At 46.8% G+C, this 18,953-nt stretch overlaps 1 protein-coding gene across 1 annotated transcript in view; it reads left to right on the top strand.

Moving 5' to 3' along the window:
- Positions 1-18,535, top strand: part of LOC129381878 (uncharacterized) — a 60,605-nt gene extending 42,070 nt beyond the window's left edge. Inside the window, exons 4-5 of the mRNA XM_055065101.1 lie at positions 3,899-4,083; positions 18,279-18,535. Coding sequence (XP_054921076.1) covers positions 3,899-4,083; positions 18,279-18,459 — 366 coding nt within the window. The 3' untranslated portion in view covers positions 18,460-18,535. The remainder of the gene's footprint in view (positions 1-3,898; positions 4,084-18,278) is intronic.
- Positions 18,536-18,953: the final 418 nt, after the last annotated feature.

The following is an 18,953-nucleotide window of genomic DNA, read 5'->3' as shown; positions in this document are numbered from 1 at the left end:
CTGCACGGAGCCGAGACAATGTTTGCCTCGTGATTGATTGCGCAACTGGCCGCTCGACGCACTCTGTGTGTATGCGCGGGCTTCATTCACGCTCGTAAAAGCACTTTTAAACAGCACGTATTGAGCAACGTAAAACTGTATCGGGAGCTTTCCATGTTGCTCTACAACTTCCTCATTGACACTTTTCAACTAACTATTATAATTGAGAAGTTGATTAAATAATTAGGAATAATTATGTAATTGGTGGCTTGTAAAAACATATAATCACGGCGTCTCAAAGCGACGGTAAACATTACCCAGGTTCTGTCCGGCTACGTAGCATTTGCCTATTTTTAATGTTTGCCTCAAGTTAATTGAAACACCCTGTACATTTGTCGAGTGCTTTCACTACGGTATTGGTTTGTATTAATGCATGTTTGTATTATGTTTGTATTATGTTTGTATGTTTGTATTAATATAAATTAATGTATTCACAAAGGTGACAAAGGAAGTATTTGTAACGTTGTCTTTGTTGCGACGGCCCGCTTTTGAGAAGCATTCCGTTCTTCTTAAACTAGGCGAGTTCGAACATTAGGGGAGGTATATTACTATTCTTATTTTTATTTTATTTTACAGGGCAATGGTGGACAATAGCGTGACCTAATTAACGAAGTGTTGGGAAACATTCTTCCGTCTTGCTTATTTTGCTCTACTAGATAGCTCCCGATTCCACCTCTAAAATATGGTGCCAGAATTATTCGAACGCGCAGATATTCGCTATGTCCTCTTCTGAATTGACTTCTTTTATAACTTGCGATAACTGGAGCGTGGCTTCTTAAAATATAGGGCTTGTTTCCAGGGGCTCCTCTACACCTCATGAAAATAGCAGGGCGCGGTCACATGGCTTCAGAAACCGCTCAGCTGTCGCTTGGGTCATTCAGCCTGGCGCAGTGACTGCAAGCCACACAATGAACGTATCGCCCAAATTTGGAAGTACTTCCCTTGGGCCATTTCGTGGTCTTTCATTTTGCGCTTCTCCTCATTCGACACGGGATAATAAGCGTGCTTTTTCGGGTGGCAGCATGCATGACCATTGCCGATAGGTATCGCACGCAAAATAGTGCCGCATGACTAGTCGCGTGGCACTTTTCGTGTTTGGCCGGGTTTGTTTTAGGCTTAAAATGAAAAAAGCATTTAAGCAACACCTATTGCGCAACAGAAAACAGCATCGGGAGTTTTTCAGCGAAGTCGCCAATTTTATGAGTGACCCTTTTGCTCTGTATATTGAACAGCCGATTAAACATTAATAGCTAATGATGTAGTAGGGAGAAATATAAAAAAAAAAGAAATCTGACATGATCCGAGCGCCGGCGAAAAAGATTACTTGGTTCTGTCTAGATGCGTCGCGATTGCAGATTTTTAAATTTTGGCAGAAGTTACGTGGGTACCCACTATATATATTTCATACATAAGTGTTCCTGGCAACTTTAAGGTATCTGAGCAAATTCACGTTGAAATATACCACCGATATTTCGGGCAGGGGCAGGCCTATGTCAACAATGGCTTTTCGCGCGCAATGGCAGCTGTTTTAACACTTAGGGTAGAGCATTGGTGTAGGATTGCGCAACTAGTTTGCAAACAAGAAGTTGTATAAAGTTGTCGCTTATCTTTTTTTCATTTGTTTACAACTTCTTCAGGGCAAACTAGTTGAATGTTACAACAATATATATATATAGTCACAACCATAACAAGCCAGCATACAGTGACACTAAGGGAAACATAGGGGCTAAACGTTTGTAGCTTTAATTGAAGTTAAGAAATGATAAATCGATGGAAATGAAAGTGGATAAAAAAAACTGGCTGAAAGTGGCATGCGAAGCCACGTCTGCGGATTAAGCGGGTGATGCTATTACCAACCAAGCCACCGCGGCGCCGCTTTCAAGTTCATTTTCATCACTACTTACGCAAGTACACCGCAACTAATTCTGGGAGTGCTACCGAGTGCCACCGCTCCAGGCCATGGTAGTGGTTGTAGAGCACCTACCACTGCAGTCACGTAGTAGATAAACGCTTTCGTGTTAATACAACAGATCAATAAACCCTCACATGCTACCTAAAAGCATCAGAGCTATACAGGGCGAGTATTTTTTAAGTTATACGTAATTTTTAAAGATAGCCTAATGCAGAAGAGATAATTCTAGCCCTTGAGCGGGATTAGTCACAGAGGCGGACATTACTTGCACGAGAAGTGAGACACGTATACAACCAATTAACAAATATTCGCTAATTAACTTCTGAATGAATTACTTTATGGGAATTGTAGTTGGCGGGAAGACAGGGGGTTAACCAAGGGGCCTGATTTATATGAGTCATATCATAACCAGCCAACAAGCACTGACACCAAGGACAACATAGGGGAAATCAGTTGTGCCTAATAAATGAAATAAAGAAACGATAAATTAAATAAAAAAATAACAACTTGCCTCAGCTAAGGAACGACCCCACAACCTTCGCATGCGAAGGTTGTGGGATCGTTCCCCACTTGCGCCAAGTTGTTTTTTCATCCACTTTCACTTCCATTAATTTATCGTTTCTTTATTTCATTTATTAGGCACAAGTAATTTCCCCTATGTTGTCCTTGGTGTCAGTGCGAAGGTTATGGAATTGTTCCTTACCTGCGGCAAGTTTCTTTTTCATCCACTTTCATTTCTATTAATTTATCGCTTCTTTATTTCATTAATTAAGGACAAGTAATTTCCCCTATGTTGTTCTTTGTGTCAGTGTTTGTTGGCTTCTTATGATACTGTAATTTGCGAATTCTAGGGGGTCAGTTTGCAAGGCCTATCGATTTGGAATGAATTTTCAGAATGCCGCCAGTTTGGAGATATGCGCCATCAAACTAGCTGTAAAGATGCACTGTTGTTCCGCCTACTTGGTTTACAAAACGCTCTTTGATGCTTTGAAGCACTATAGTTACTGGAACGACCTCGTATTTCGTTTGACACTTTGGGTAACAATATCTCGAAACTGGTGTCATCCTGGAAGTTCATTACAAGTGGATACTTGTTGCACGACACCCGCCGTGGTTGCTCAGTGGCTATGGTGTTGGGCTGCTGAGCACGAGGTCGCGGGACCGAATCCCGGCCACGGCGGCCGCATTTCGATGGGGGCGAATTCGGAAAACACCCGTGTTCTTAGATTTAGGTGCACGTTAAAAAACCCCAGGTGGTCGAAATTTCCGGAGTCCCTCACTGCGGCATGCCTCATAATCAGAAAGTGGTTTTGGCACGTAAAACCCCATAATTCATAAAAAAATACTTGTTGGAACTTCAGCGGCTACAAATCGTAAATTGCAACATGTGCCGTAAGGTAATTAATTCCGAAATGAATTAGCGCATTATTGTTAATTATTTGAATATGTGTCTCTGTCGTGCTAGTAATGTTTGTCTCTTCGAATAGTCCAGCTCAAGGAGTAGAATTATCCGCAACAGATGATTTTTTTTAAAAAAATCCGTAAAGCCTAAACATGATCAATCCGTGTATGTCAACCGTAGCTGAAGCCTTTCATGAGCATTCACATTCGGCAGTTACTCCAATTTGGCGAGCCCACAGTCTCCCGCGGTTTTTGCCAGATTACAAACGTTCGTGACTGCTGCTCTCCGTCTGTGAATCCACTTTTTTCACAGTGGAGAGATTGGTGAAGAATATTCTCTCACCTATAATATTGTTCCTACGACGAAGACTTTAAGGGGGAGCCGATATTGATCTCCAATTGGTGTGACGAACAGTCGTCATCATTCTTGCCGTTCATTTTGACTTATGCTATGCTTTGTAGCGTATGTGTGCGTTGTTTCTGTTTCTCCTTTTTTTTTTGTCGGCACGGTGACGCGAACACGACCGACAGCTAGGCTTGTTTCAGGAACATGCCCCTGGTGACCGAAGTTGTGGAACGAGTTCGGGTGAAATCGCGGACCTGGAAGCGCCATCCACATCGCATGGCCGGAGTAGGCTCTGGATCGAGCCTTCTCCACCTCCAAAAGAGGTTTCAGAGCCACCTGTGGGCATCGCCACGAGGTTCTTTCCCCCGTCGTCGCTCATCGATCCGTAATGCAGTTTCTTGAAGTATGCCTCTTAGAAGTTGCATGTTTATAATTATACTTACGTTAAAGGGTTCTTTAAGGGAAAAAGAGGCAGGTTTAGATTAGCACAAATATTCATTCTTTCTTGCAATTCAATTCACTTTATTTACTAGATAGTTATGGATGGTCACCCTAGCTGAAAGCTACAGCTTGACGGAGGCGCAAGTCGACACTACAACGTTAAGATGGATAGTTGGGCGTGTTGGTTAAGCATGATCTGAAGTGAAGGCGCTAAAACGACGGTCTTCTTCGTCCACCGTCGTTTTAGCGCCTTCACTTCAGATCAGACACTACAAGGCAGGCACAGTGAAGGAGAATGTAAGAAAAAAAAATTGTTCGATAAACAAAGAAACTCACAATACAAAGAAGTCACGCAGAAACACCTCTGGGAGTTGTCTAAGTATGCTTAAGCATTGCGCCACTTGCCCTCCTCCACAAAGCCCGGTGTCATTATCAATGTCATGAAGCTTGATCAGACGAGTATAAGCGACAGCGCTGCGGCGACACAAACTGCCGCGGTCGCAGGATGAATCGATTACGCAAGAATACCACTGCAGATGGCGGCACCAGGTGTACTGATGACGTTCCGGTCATTATAAGCCGTTTTTCATCTCCTTATCCATGCGCGTCGAACCATTATGAACAAAGACCAACCGTAGTCCGGCGGCGGCGCATGGCATGACCGCGTGGGCCGCTATCTTGAAAGCGATCTGCGATGGGGGCAGAGAGCGCGCCGAGCGCTGATAGCTTCGTGAGCGCTGTGTTCTCTCCGCTTAGTTCGCGTTGGAGCGAGAGGCAGCACGAAGATGAATTCGCTCGAAAAGCTGTCTCACGGGACGTACGGATGGAGGGGATTTTCTTGTTGGTTCAGCATAGAAACGCTTACGCATTTAAAAGAGTACTGCGTAAATCTTCAAAAAATAAAAAAAATAATGACATGAATAACCATAGCCGATTTAGCTATGTATAATGCATTCTCTGGTTTGTACAATTCCCTCGCCCCTTCAGTTTTCCACGGCTCAATACGACAGCTCAGTCTACTAAGGTAGAGCTTATATTCAGCTTTCTTTTCTTCCGACGACGTCTATTCCCTTCTAACAGCAGTGACCTACGCAAGCTTTCGGACTTTCATCCCGTTCCGAGTGCTCCTCCGTGGCTTCCACCGTTTTCGTTGATGTATGAGAGAATGTCAAGGTCCTTTTCTGCTTCTTTGATTTACCAACTGATAGTAATATCAAAGCGTAAGCTTAGGCCAATAACCAAGCAGTTGTAATCGGTAATGACTACGACGTCTTCGTCGTGCTACTGCCCCATATTGAAATAATTTGCCACGCAGTTATATAGCATGCGAAAAAAAAACTTATCTGCGTATCCTCACTGACCTTGGAGCGCTGCACCCCGGCCACCCTCTAGACAGAAGTCAGCACCGACAGTGAAAATGGCTCGGTAGGGCTAAGAACTACCGCGTGTGGCGATCGTTGAACGTAGTTTGCGGTTGCGGTTGGATTTATTATCCCTGGAGTAGTTGTCAGAAGTACAGTACCTTACGCGAGTTCTGTTGTTACGCGCTAACAGGGTTAGCCTATATTCCCTGATATTACGAGAGAGAAATGACATTTTCGCTGCCCATGTAGTGCGTGGAACAGATTACCAGTCGACGTTAGAGTTACAGAATGGATGCAAGGGGAATGGAAACTCAGTCGATAAGGACCGACGATTAGCGCTGGTGTGGTCACTTTAGGAAGTCCGTAGGTTGCTGATCACACCGACGTCCCTCTGTCGCAAGTACGGACCGCCAACACCGTATAATGTACTGAATTTTCGCCGAGAAGGTAGCCGGAAGCTGATGACAAGCGCCTCCAGGAATTTTCTCCTCCAGTTTGTCACAGCGGCATTCATAACGCCTGTGCACATCGACGGCGTTAGCGACTGCGTGCCTCTTGCATATAGAGACTATGACTTGGTGTACGCTTTATTCAGCACCATTACCCTCTAATCAGCCGTGCGGGAGAGCCTCGACGTGTTTCGCGTGGGCCCGCTGTGCTCGTGAGAGACAGTGAGTGCATATGTCTCACGAATCGACAAACAACTATAGTACTTTCCAAAAGTCCTCTTTTGTGTCCGTTGCCAAAGTATTATGCTCATCAGGTCAAGAAGGTCGAATGGTTAGCGCATCGGACTGTTGTGCTAAGGTAACAGGGTTCGAAACCAGCCATCAGACTACCTTGGGACACTGAGTGTGTGGCAAGGTGTACACACGTGCTGCTCTTCAACGAAGCTCACACGCCGACAAGGGTCACTGTGGGTGCTGGACTAGGGTAGGCACCGCTGTTTCGAAGAAAACCTCTGACTCTGACTTGGAACAGTGGGTATGTGCCCTTCCGGTATGTTCTGGTCATCAATGCTGCTTTTTGAGGCCAATTTCGGTAAATTTGCATATGCCACGGGGAATGTGCCGTTCTACAATGACGAAAAAGATCGCTTAAATTCCTCTGATGCTGAACGGAATCATACCTACGTCACAATGGTTCTTCAAGGACAGCAAACCGATGCATTCGCAAGCTGCTCCACAAATGCCCTGGGTATACGTGCCGCATTCAATGAATACCAGCGCTTTAGTGAGCTGCGGTATGTAAGCACCGGGTATGCGCCGCTCTTCAATGAACTCGCCAACTTGGGTCACTGGGTCAGTGCCACTGAGTGTGCGGCAAGCAAGGGAAAAATTATCAGCGTTCGCAGGCAGTGTCACTACACACCGCATCATGTCTAGAAAGAATAGGGTGCCTGAATCGTCTCTCCCTCACCGCCGCGCCGTAGAGGGTGGGGACAATCGCGTCGTCTGCTACTACGTCTGCCATTAGATGTCTCAGTCTCTACAGAGCGCACTGCCGGCGCTCGCGTGTAGCATGTTTTTTTTTTTTGCAACTGAAGGCATTTCGCGCAAAAGAGACCGGTCAGAATATGCATGTCTGTGCTCGTAGAGAGGTTTGCAGGCTTAAACTACATTAATTTAGTTGTCGCACGCTGTCTCCTGTCACCGCAGCTTCTCCTCAGTGGGCTCCTCGGTGGCTGCGCAACCTGTCAGCCGCTCGGTATAGTGTTTCTCACTGTGCGCTTGGGATGCGTCTCACACAGTCGAAACCTTGCTTTATTTCACGACCTAGTGTAGCTCCGACAAATCTTAACGGAGATCAGATCGCTGTTTTTCTCTTTAAGCTGACGGAGAGTGTGAAACTGCGTTCACATAAACGAAACTTGCGTTTTTTGCGCGACAACTAAGAGGAAAAAAAAATCTTACAGATCTCTAGGAGGGTAGCAAGTGAAATAGAGTAATAACAACGTTGCTAACGTCATACACCTGCGTTTTTGAACTTCCTTTATATGGGTGCAAGTGAACGATGTATTTCTGGCCCATAATATCATCAAATGTCGTCACCTTGTCATATCTTTTTAATCTCCCCCCCCCACCTCCGCGCCACATCTCCTTGTGTATAGGCGTGTTCTTTAACAGTATTAAACAATTGGTAGTTTGCGCTACGTACGTCCGCGTCTTGCCCCTTATGTTCGTCAGTGTAACGCTAAGCGCAATGTAATCATGAACGTCCACCAACTAGCCCCGTTCATTGCTTTACTAAATATAAAAGCGCCCTATCGAATCATCACTGATGCATTCCGCCTAATGGACGCTGTACCTTGAATCGCTCCGACAATCGCCATTTTCCCTGAGAATAACCTCCTTGCAAAAACCTGAACCTTGTGCAGCTCAACGAACACAATGCTTCCTCGGTTGCACTAAGCACACTGCTCACATCCTGCTAAAGCTGGCAGCATCCCGAAGGTCCCGATATACAATAGGATGTTGAATTTGTTTATTTCGAGTTCTTCAATGAATAAAATTTCAGAGTCGGTGACGTCCCGCCTAATGGCAATACATTGCAGCTTTCTCTCGAGCTCTATCGGAAAGCGGTAAAGTTTCCAACCATTTATGGAATTATTCATGCACATGTGCACGTAGCAGCCAGCAATTTCACTGAAAAATGCAGCGACGAAGCGGCCGCAGCTCCTTTCTCGCATCTGTCGCCTTGCAAAGTGAGATCAGCAGTGGCGGCTGCCGTCGGGATAAACCGGTTGAGATGGCGAGTGCACCGTCAAAGAATGTACCCATCCTGTATGGAGCAGCGGAGAGGGAGAGACCATTCCGGCACCCTAAGAATGAAGCGCACGTGCGCATGGCGCGTTTCTGAGCGTCAGCGCGCACCAGTGTTCCATGAATTCGGAGGCCACGCGTAGGCTTCGCGGCGGCGGCGCTAGATGGCATCAAGTGTTCTATAGTCGGATACAACTCAAGTCTGCAGTCAAGCCCCGCCCACGCCCTCATAGCCACCAGCCACTGTTCCTCTGCGAGGCTGCAAATAGTTCAAACTTCAAACTTTCCGTGTTACTTAAATAAGGCGGCAACCACAAAAAGAAAATTACAAGCCCGTAATTTTGTACGTTGTCATTCGTCTACTATAGTGGGACGGTGAAAGCCTAATTGTTTACTGAACTGAAATAAAACGCTTGTTCGCTGCAACTATTGTCAAGTTTTACTTCAGTTGGCAGTGAAGATTCATGAGTAAAACGAGGTCAGCAGTGAAATGAACTGTATCGCGGACTTTTGAAGAGTGATGTGCTCAGACTCCATACACTATGACCAAAATATCTGCTGCCGACCTCATCGCTTCCGCCGGTGAAAAGACTCTTCGAGAACAGCAGACGCTCCGGAGGTGTCAAGTACGACGCCATATTGAAATGGTCGCATGACGACGATTTTGTTTGCTTCTGTGATTGGCTGGCGGAGCAACAACTCCGCGCGGTCCGTATGCCTTGGTTGCCAACTGCTATTTTTTAAGGTTGTATGCTACTACAGGGACGCGCGAAAGTAGTCCAGATGCAATAGATGCCCCGTACAAAACTCGTTTCAATTGTAACAATACGTTGTATCGCTATATTGATTCAATGCTAAACGCATTACCGTCTAAAGTCATCGTGAGATGGGTTCCGTTGTTCTGACTTTTTTGGATTGCAGGCTTCGTCCTTTCGAAACACAATTCAGAGGGTTACGATCTAAACGTGCAAAAACGCAGTGATGCCACTTCTAAAAATATTTCAATTAGTTTCTTCAGAGTCCGCAAAAAAAAAAAAAGAAACACCACACACGTAAAACATAACTTCACGAAAACAACTATATGATGTTTTTCTGAGCACACGCTACAAATCTTCAACTATCACTGATGCCACAAAGCAAACATATGTTTTGCAAAATTGCACAAAATTAATGACTTAACGAATTGCACTTCAAAATATATGGTCTGAATAACTAAAGACTGCTACAAACGCTACTCTGCCGATCTCATCTGTATAAGCTAAGCACACATACCACTCTACATTAAAACTTTGATGCAAGTTACGTGAAACATCCGATATATGCAATTTTTCGTGACGTGCATTGAAATGGCCGGATTGGAGAAACAGTTCAACTGGGGATTAGATCTGAACTGTGTTTGGGTATTCTTTTGGACATTCAACTTATACAACTCCCGTGGCTGCCAGATTTTCAGTGGAGCGATGAAAGCCTCTGCTCAAGACCTGTGTTGTCGAGCGGGACGTTGACAAGCCTTTAAAGAAGCATTTCATGCTTTTCTGAATGTCACAGACCTAGATGAGGCAGGCGTGCCGTCTGATGCTGCTGCCGCACAGGATTTTCGGAATAGATAGAATCTAGAGAGAATCGCCGGCGATGCATTACGAGAAAGAGATGTTCGACCAGAAAACAAGCATTATCTAAAAGACGAGAGAGATCACGACCTGCAAGAACAATTTAGGAAAATAGCTTGCGAATCACCAGTGCCATATTGTTTTATTCAAAGCATACATTACATGCATCTGCTTGAGGGATTCGGTAAATGAGGCTAAAACAACGCAAAACAAAGGCAAACAAAAATCGATCAAACTTCCATATTCGATTACAGACATAAATAAATATATATACAAGATAGAGGCAAAAATTCATAAATTTCAGGTGAGAACACTACAGAAGATCCAAGAGCTATCTGAAAAATGCATGCATGTTAAAAAGATGATAAAAGAACTAAGTTAATACGGAAACAGAAAGAAAACTTGATGTACAGTGGGCATGGTTGTTTCATGTTGAACAACGTAAATGAACACTGAAGACACATAACATAATGAACCAATAAAAGCTACTGATCTATATTACCTCGTTAAGTGCGTGGTTAGATGCTTGCGAAATTTTCGATTGTCTGATTCGGCGACGACGAAACCTGGGAGGTCATTTCATAGGCGAATGACGCGGGGGCGGGTTGATGAATTGAAAGTGACCTTCGTGCCGTAGATGTGCATGAAGCTGAGATGATTGTGTAACCTGCGTGAAGTGCAATATGGGCCAGACATATATAATGTAACAAGATTAGCGCTATAAGGGTATTGTGAAACAAGCAAAAAAGCACGATGTCGTGACGGATACTTAAATATTATTACTAAGAGGAAGCCCGACGCACGAATGCATTTACAACTATTTACATGGGGAAAAGTTAGTCGTAATCGCGCATGCTGGTACAAAGGCCGCAGCTCCAGGAGAGATTCTACCACTTGCTCCTCGTCTTCCTCTTGCGAGCACAGTTCTTTCCAAATGCACCGTAACATAACCCCCGGGGCCGGAGTGGCGTTCTGGCGCTTCTTCGACTGATGGTGAACTAGCTGAAGAGTACGATTTTAAACAGGACACGTGGACGACATCAGTTCGTAGCTGGGACGAGGACGGCGTGTCTTCAACAGGGGCGATTTCGTAATTTAATTGACCTAATCGTCGCAATACCCGGCAGGGCCTCGTATAGCGTGACAGAAGTTTTTCGCACAGGCCGCCATGGTGACTTGGAGTCCACAGCAGAACGATATTTCCGGGAGAGAACTGATGGTTCCGGTGGCGACTGTCGTAGCGAGTCTTTTTTGGAGCCTGAGCCACTGTAAGTAGATCACAGGCAATCTGGCGAGCCATACGAGCTCGACCAGCGGCCTCATGGACGTATTCCTTGGTATGTCGCGAAACCGAAGGTAGCAAGGCGTTAGTAGCAAGGTGTCAAAAGGCAGAGTGGGATGGCGACCAAACAAGAGGTAGAAAGGCATGCCGAAGATCCATGGTCCCCGATATGTAACACCGTCGCAATTTTTATGACTTGGCGGAGTGATGACGCCCATCATCAGGCAGCCTCGCTTGTACTTTTGCTTGCCGCGATGAAGGCACTCGTCAGTTTGCACTACCTTCCCTTGACCACCGAGTAGAGGTCGTGCCAGCAGCTCGTCCCTAACGACTACACGGGCATAGTCCCTCCAGTCGGCGATGGCGTGCTCCGACAGAGGGAACAAGTCGCCGGTCATCTCCTTCAACAGCCACACGTCTACGTTTTTGCTCACGCAGTACGTGAGCCAAAGCAATTCCCGGTCGACGTTCGTACGGCTGAGGCGGTCCGTGTTGGCGAAGTAACATCCTTCGCCTCTCTGCCCGTGCAGTGAAAGGCTACCGTGCAAATGCGGCAACTGCTTTCGGCACCTGGTGCACCCAAGGCAGCCCAGCTTCCATTAATTCTTCCTACATAATGTGACCACTTCGCATTCGCAGGTTGCTTGGTCCGGGTTCAACCCCAGATCCTTGCATGTGCCCCAATGCTCCTATGACGCCGCCGGACCTGGCCTGGCACTAGGGCGCGGTGGACGCACAACGCTTGAAGCCTCCCCTTGTTCTCCTTCCGTCTTTCCTTACTCATCAATACGAACAGACAAGCCCAGCAACATGTACTTCTGGAAGCCGGAGCGAGCCGGATAGAGCCGAAGTGATCGCACGAACTCTTCCTCCTCAGCCCGGTCACACCAGTTTGTGCTCAGAAAGCGTAATTTACCTACTACACTGTCTGCGCAGAGGAAAGTCTTCGCCTAACTGGTCAGACAGCCAGCGCACTGACGTTTTGAAAAGGCGAAACTGACGCTCAAAAACTACGTCGGTCATGTAGGTGAACGGGTCCGGACAGTCATATCGACGCTTGCTGCTTCTGGATGCAATGACACAGGCTGCTGCCGCCGTCGCCATGTTCACGACTTCAACTCGGGGAGGATCGCAATGTACGAGTTTGTCACAGTTTATGTCACAGGCCAGCTGCAGATGCGTGCACTTCACCGCAAGACGATACTACATGAAACAAAGAGAGCACATTCGAAAAAAGAAAGTCAAACAACGCGCTAAAAACCCCGCAGAGCATGAACACACACTTGTTCGAAGCGGAAGGCGTGAACTAGGCTCAAAATAAGAGGTTGTGAGTAGCCGTGGCCCTTACTTCACTAAGACGTGCGTTCTTTGCCACTTCCTCAAAGTCAGCCCGCCCGATCCTGCGAATCCACACTTATTTTTGCGTTGCGCCCGCCGAACGGCAAAGCAAAAAGCTTTTTGCCCTCGCTGTGTCTGTTGCGGCAACCGAAGGCGCAGCAGCGTGGCATCGCAATTAAGTTCTCGGCCCTGCACGTTCTATTACGCTAACGCACTCCGTCAGTCCGCCTGCCGTACTTTCGTCGCGCAGGCCCAATAATGGAGGTCGGCGCGCGCTGGAAAGAAAAAATATACAAAAGCGCGGCGCCTGCTCCGCGCTGGAAAGAAAAAAATATACAAAAGCGCGGCACCTGCTTCCATGTGACACAGATTGGCCAATGGGGGAGCGGAGGAGGCTGGGGCGACAGGAGGCGTGGAGGAGGAGGCGCCAGGGTGAGCGGGGTGGCGGAAATATCTACGAATGGCGCTACTTTTGAAAAATTGAGGGGCTTTAGTTGCCACAAGAGAGAGGTGTCTGGTACGCTACCCCTATTCTGCATAGGACGAACCTGTCAACGTGCTTGATACTGCATTCATTTCTGTTCTTCCTTACCTGCACTATGTTTCACATGCGTGCCAGTTTCTTGGGCGCTGTAAAAACCGCGGGGACTTTTTTTCAGCCACCTTTTTGAGGCGGTGAGAGATTCGGTGGTAGTACGGGATGGCAACAGGTCTCCGGCGTTGCGGCTCTGCGCTTGGGCGGAGCTCTGATGGGCCGCGCGCTTCCTTGTCAAGGGCTTCCGTCACCGAGGTGACCATCTCACACTGAAATCCTGCTCTGTGTAGTCTTTGCAGCTGTAAACACATGCTATGTTGCATTTCATGCTGGCAGGACTTATCAAGAGCAGCGCGCAGGCAGTGTTTTGCTATACCACTTTTGACAAGTTTCGAATGAGCAGGCTGGTAGTTTCAAATACCGTTTTTTGAGCGAAGCTAATACCTCCAGCAAGCACCGGATCCAGCAATAACATTGTAAATGTCCAGGAACTGCAGACATGCATGCGAAGGCAACTCAAAAGTGAAACTCAATCCAAAGGCGCTCTCACGGAAAATTTCAAGAACACGGTTCACTGCAGTTGAGCCCCCTCCCTGCGAAACCCCCTTCAAAATAATGGCATAATCGTCAACATATCTAAAATTCTTTGCCGAGTAGCCAGTGTCAAAGCGTTCAGCAATTTACTTGTCACAATACGATAAAATCATCATCGTCATCATCATTGGCAGCGGCGGCGGCGGCGGCAGCAGGGGTGGCCGCCACCTATTTATGTCCATTGCAGGACGAAGGCCTCTCCCTGCGATCTCCAATTACCCCTGTCCTGCGCCAAACGATTCCAACTAGCACCAGCAAACTTCCTAATTTCGTCGCGCTGTCTAGTCTTCTGCCGTTATCCAATCTGCGCATTATATGACCTGCCCAGCGCCATTTCTTTCTCTTAATGTAAATTTGAATATCGGCTATACCCGTTTGCTCTCTGGTCCAAACCACTCTCTGTCTCTTAAAGTTATGCCTAGCATTCTTCGTTTCATCGCTACTTGCATGGTACTTAACTTGTTCTCAAGCTTCTTTGTCAGTCTGCAAGTATCTGCGCTGTATGTCGGCACCGGTAAAATGCACTGCTCGTAAATTTTCCTTTTGAATGATAGCGGTAAGCTCCCAGTCAGGAGCTCACGATGTCTGACGTATGCGATCCAACCCATTTTTATTCTTCTGTGAATTTCCTTCACATGGTCAGGGTTCCCTGTGATTAGTTGACCTAGGTAAGCGTACTCCTCCATAGACTCTAGAGGCTGGCTTCCGATCTTGGTTATTTACCATTATTTTTGTTCTTCTGCATATTAATCTTCAGCCCCACCCTTACACTCTCCCTATTAAGGTCCTCAATCGCTTGCTGTAACTCGTCCACAGTGTTGCTGAATAGAACAATGTCATAGGCAAACCGAAGGTTTCTGAGGTATTCGCCGTCAATCTTTACTCCTAAACCTTCCCTGTTCAATAGCCTGAATACTTCTTCCAAGCACGCAGTGAATAGCCTTGGAGCGCTTGTGTCCCCTTGTCTGACCCGTTTCATTATACGTATCTTCCTACTTGTGTATGATTAAGGTGGCTGGGGAAACTCCGTAGACATTTTCCACGGTATTTACCTAAACGGTCTGTACTCCTTGATTACGCAATGCCTCTATGACTACTGGTTTCTCTACTAAATCCAACGCTTTTTCGTAATCCATGAAAGCTATATAGAGAGGCTTATTGTACTCTGCGGATTTCTCAATAGCCTAATTAATGACATGGATGTGATCCATTGTAGAGTAACCTCTCCTGAAGCCAGCCTGCTCCCTTGATTGACTAAAGCCCCAATGTTTCCCTCATTCTATTGGAGATTATTTTGGTAAATATTTTATATAATACTGGGAGTAAGTTAATGGGCCTGTAATTTTTCAGTTCGTTAACGTCGCCTTTTTTGTCGATTAGTACAATGTTTGCATTATTCCAGTTTTCTGGGACCTTTTCAGTGGATAGACACTTCGTATAGAGAGCCGCTAGTTTTCCTTGCATTATGTCTCCTCCATCTTTGAACTAATCGACTGTTATTCCAGCCTCTCCTGCCGCTTTTGCCCGTTTGATGCCTTGCAAGGCCCTTCTGACCTCATCTCTAGTTATGGGATGAGTTTCTGTACATTGTTCATTATTGTTTCGAATAGTGTGCTCCTGATTCTTCTGGGTGCTGTAAAGGTCAGTATAGAATTCTTCCGCTGCTTGTATAATACCTTCGGGATTGCTAATGATATTACCCTGCTTATCTGTCAGTGCCTACATCTTGGTTTGTCCTATGCCAAGTTTCCTTCTCACTGGTTTCAAGCTGCGTCCATTTTTAACAGCTTCTTCAGTCTTTCTCGCGTTATAATTTCTAATATCAATTACTCTTGCTTTGCTGATCAGTTTTGACAGTTCCGCGAATTCTATCTTCTCTTGAGTTGTACACTTTCATTCTTTGTCGTTTCTTTATTAAGTCCTTTGTTACTTGGGAGAGCTTGCCTACTGGTTGCCTTGGTGCCTTGCCTCCGACTTCAACTGCTGCCTCTGAAGCCAGCCTCGTTACGCTTTCATTCATTACATCTATGTCATCATCATCATCTCTCTGTTCTAAGGCGACAGAATTGTTTTGCAAGTACCAGCCAAAATTTGTCTGATTTTACCCTTGCTGCCTCTAAGTTGACCTGTTTTTTCTTGACCAATTTTATTCCTCTGTTCAAATTGAGTTGAATCCCGGCCCTCACTAACCTATGATCACTACACTTTACCCTACCTATCACTTTCACATCCTGCACTATGCTGGCCATCGGCAGAAAGTATGAAATCAATTTCATTTCTTGTTTCACCATTAGGGTTTCTCCAGGTCCATTTTCTGTTGCTACGCTTCCTGAAAAAGGTGTTCGTTATTATCAGCTTATTCCTTTTTGCGAATTCTATCAGCATCTGTCCTCTAGCCCTTCTAGAATCGACACCGTAGTTGCCAATTACCTGTTCACCGGCCGGCGTTTTCCACAGTTTTGCATTGAACTCGCCCATTACTACTGTATACAGCGTTCGCACTTTCCTGATCTCTAATTCAACATCTTCATAAAACTGATCCACTTCCTCTTCGTCGTGACTGGATGTTGGAGCGTAGGTTTGTACTACCTTTAATCTATACCTCTTATTGAGTTTGATTACGACTACTGCTACCCTCTCGTTGGTGCTGTCGAATTCGTCATTGTTGCCCTCTATGTCCTTATGGATTAGGAATCCTACTGCGCGTTGCTTCTTATCCGCGAGACCTCCATAGCAGAGGACATGGCCGTTATTCAGCAATGTGTAAGCCTCACCAGTTCTTCTAATCTCACTACGGCCGATAATATCCCAAAGAATGTCTGATAGTTCTTCGAAGAGTCCTGCTAAGCTAGCCTCACTCGAGAGGGTTCGGGTGTTAAACGTTGCAAGGGTCAGTTTCCATTGGCGGCCCAGAGATTCTTAGCACCCTCTGCTGCGTTGGAAGTGTGACCGCAGCCCTGGTCAGGTGCTCCGCAGCCGCTGAGTACTGAGGGCCATTGGTTAATTGAAGAGATCATAAGGGAGGTTGTGGCCGAATTCTGCACCAGGGAGGCCACTTCCTGTTCTGGTGAGGGAGTGCCTTTGTTCAAGCTTAGTGGGCCTTCCTAATTTGGTTGTACCTGGATTAGTATAGCCCCGCTCGCTCTCGCCATCTTTCGCCGGGATCAGGCGCCACTCGAAGCCTGCAGAAGTAGTGCACTGCAGAATAAAAAAAAAAAAGCGGGGAGCGGGGATTTCAACTTATGAATGCCGCAACCCAGCATTCGGCATAGCTCAGTAATATAATCCCGCAGGCAGCAAGGCTATCTTGTCGCCGATAAGTGCGGCCCAGAGGGTCCTAGATGCCTAAGAGATCCGCTAATTTGTCCGGCATTCGCGGATTTTGCTGATCGTCATAGGTTGCACGACACAGTGTCAATTCTCGGTTGCCCCAACCTCTTGTTTCCCGCATCTCACGCGTGCATGCGGTCTTGAGCGCGCCTAGGTACACGATATATTTTCGCTGAATTTGAACAGCACTTAGCACTTGTGCGTGAAAATAAAAAAAAGGAAAAGTTTTTCAGCGCTTACGGAGAGGCCCCGTGTTGTCTATGATCCGCTCGTCACGTCTCCTTGTCCCTTGTCGTCCGAAAACTCGTGTACCCGGGTAGCTATTCGGAATGGTCAGTCGCACCGCCGTCTCAATACTGCTCTAAGATTCGCAAAAAGCAGGCGACCTTGACCGCTCTCAGTGGTGTCTTCATGCTTTTTATAGCTTTGGACAGTGGTTATGCTAGAGCTAATGAGAAGGAAGAAATGGGCGGCAGGGGGAGGTAACTAACCTCGTAGTTTGTCTGGGAACGGAGCGAGCCTAAGTGCTATGGGGTTGGGAGTTGCATGCCTCATTTAACCAACAGTGGTGCCTTCTTCAATCAGTCAGACATGGTTTGAACGTTTCGCGCTTGTAAGAAATTGACGGCTCTGCTACCGCCGCGGTCGCAATACAATTCTGGGGGAATACAATAAAAAATAAGCCTTGTTTATTGCTTAAAAATATATGTCACTTAATAAAGGGGCAATACTGGAACCAATGCACACCCCGCGTTTCCTGTATAGCCCCATCGAGCAAACTATGGTTAAACTCGTGCGAACGAGGAACTCGGCGCATCCTGCATAGCACCGCAGTATAAGCCCACATAAACCTGCTGAGCGCGCCTGCTGCTTTGGACATTGTAAAGCACACCGGAATCGAGTGCAGGCAATCAGCAGCGGAGCTGCCGGGTGGCAAATGCTACCTGTGCGGGGTATATACCGCGATTATTTCCCAATATACTGCAGTCTAGGGGCGTGCTTGAGATCAGGCACGAGGCTACTTTAATGGCCGTATGGGCAGGCGACAATTCTGCTCTGCGTTTTGTGTAATGCTTCTCCGAAACGGGGTCCGCACATGGTGACCTGTCATCGTTATGGAGACACTCGTGCCTTCTTCACACGACGAGTTGAAACGTTTAAACTTCGCTCTCTTCTGTCGTTACTGGCACAATCGTTCGTGACTGCACCTGCAGAAATAAGCTCTCGATTGCTCTTCGCGCAGGCAGCTAGTAATTGCCAAATCATCCGACAGTGTCCGTGAAACGGTTGTCACATCTCATTCCCCGAACATTTTTGCTTGCAGTTTTACGCCAGTGCTGAAGGGGATCTCTGCGGGCAACTCTACCTGGCATCGTCGCTCAGGAGTCAATAGCGAGAGCACGGTCCCAATGCCCAACGTGAGCCCCACGCAAGCTACTGCCCCGTGGGAGGAAGCCCAAGAAGAACAGCCCGGCCCATCAAACATGTCTAAACTGTATCACTGAGGTCATCCGAACGGCAACGCTCGATCGTCACGAGCGCATCAATGTGACGACAATGTAATAACGTTTTTACCTTGAATTTGTGCACCCGAGTGTATCATTGCTAAATGTGGACATGGGGTGCGATCGGAGATCGATGTTCGGCGCGTTCGTTCGGTTAAGGCCGGTCCATACGACGGACCAAATTGCTCTTTTGTACCGGGGTTCGCGCATCACGTGATAAGAAGTCACCAGTTCGTGCGGACCGCCGTTGGCCCACGCAAGACCGCGGTCCAACAAATCGCCGGCGCTTTTCCCGCTTTAGTTTTGGCGGCGGACCGCATGCAAACCGCAGAGACTTTGGCGTAGCCAACGAATGTTGTACGGCAACAGAATGACTTCAGCCAAATCCATTCTTGTTTTGAGCTCAGCAAAATCCAGTCGTTTCATAGGCACTATTCTCGACACTCATGGCGGCTGCACGACCGCCATTATCCGCCATGTTTACTCTCTGACTG

Source organism: Dermacentor andersoni, chromosome 10 (genome assembly GCF_023375885.2).
Source record: "Dermacentor andersoni chromosome 10, qqDerAnde1_hic_scaffold, whole genome shotgun sequence".
Classification (NCBI taxonomy): Eukaryota; Metazoa; Arthropoda; class Arachnida; order Ixodida; family Ixodidae; genus Dermacentor; species Dermacentor andersoni.
The sequence above is the reverse complement of the archived record's forward strand: the minus strand, read 5'-3'. Positions and strand labels throughout refer to the sequence as shown.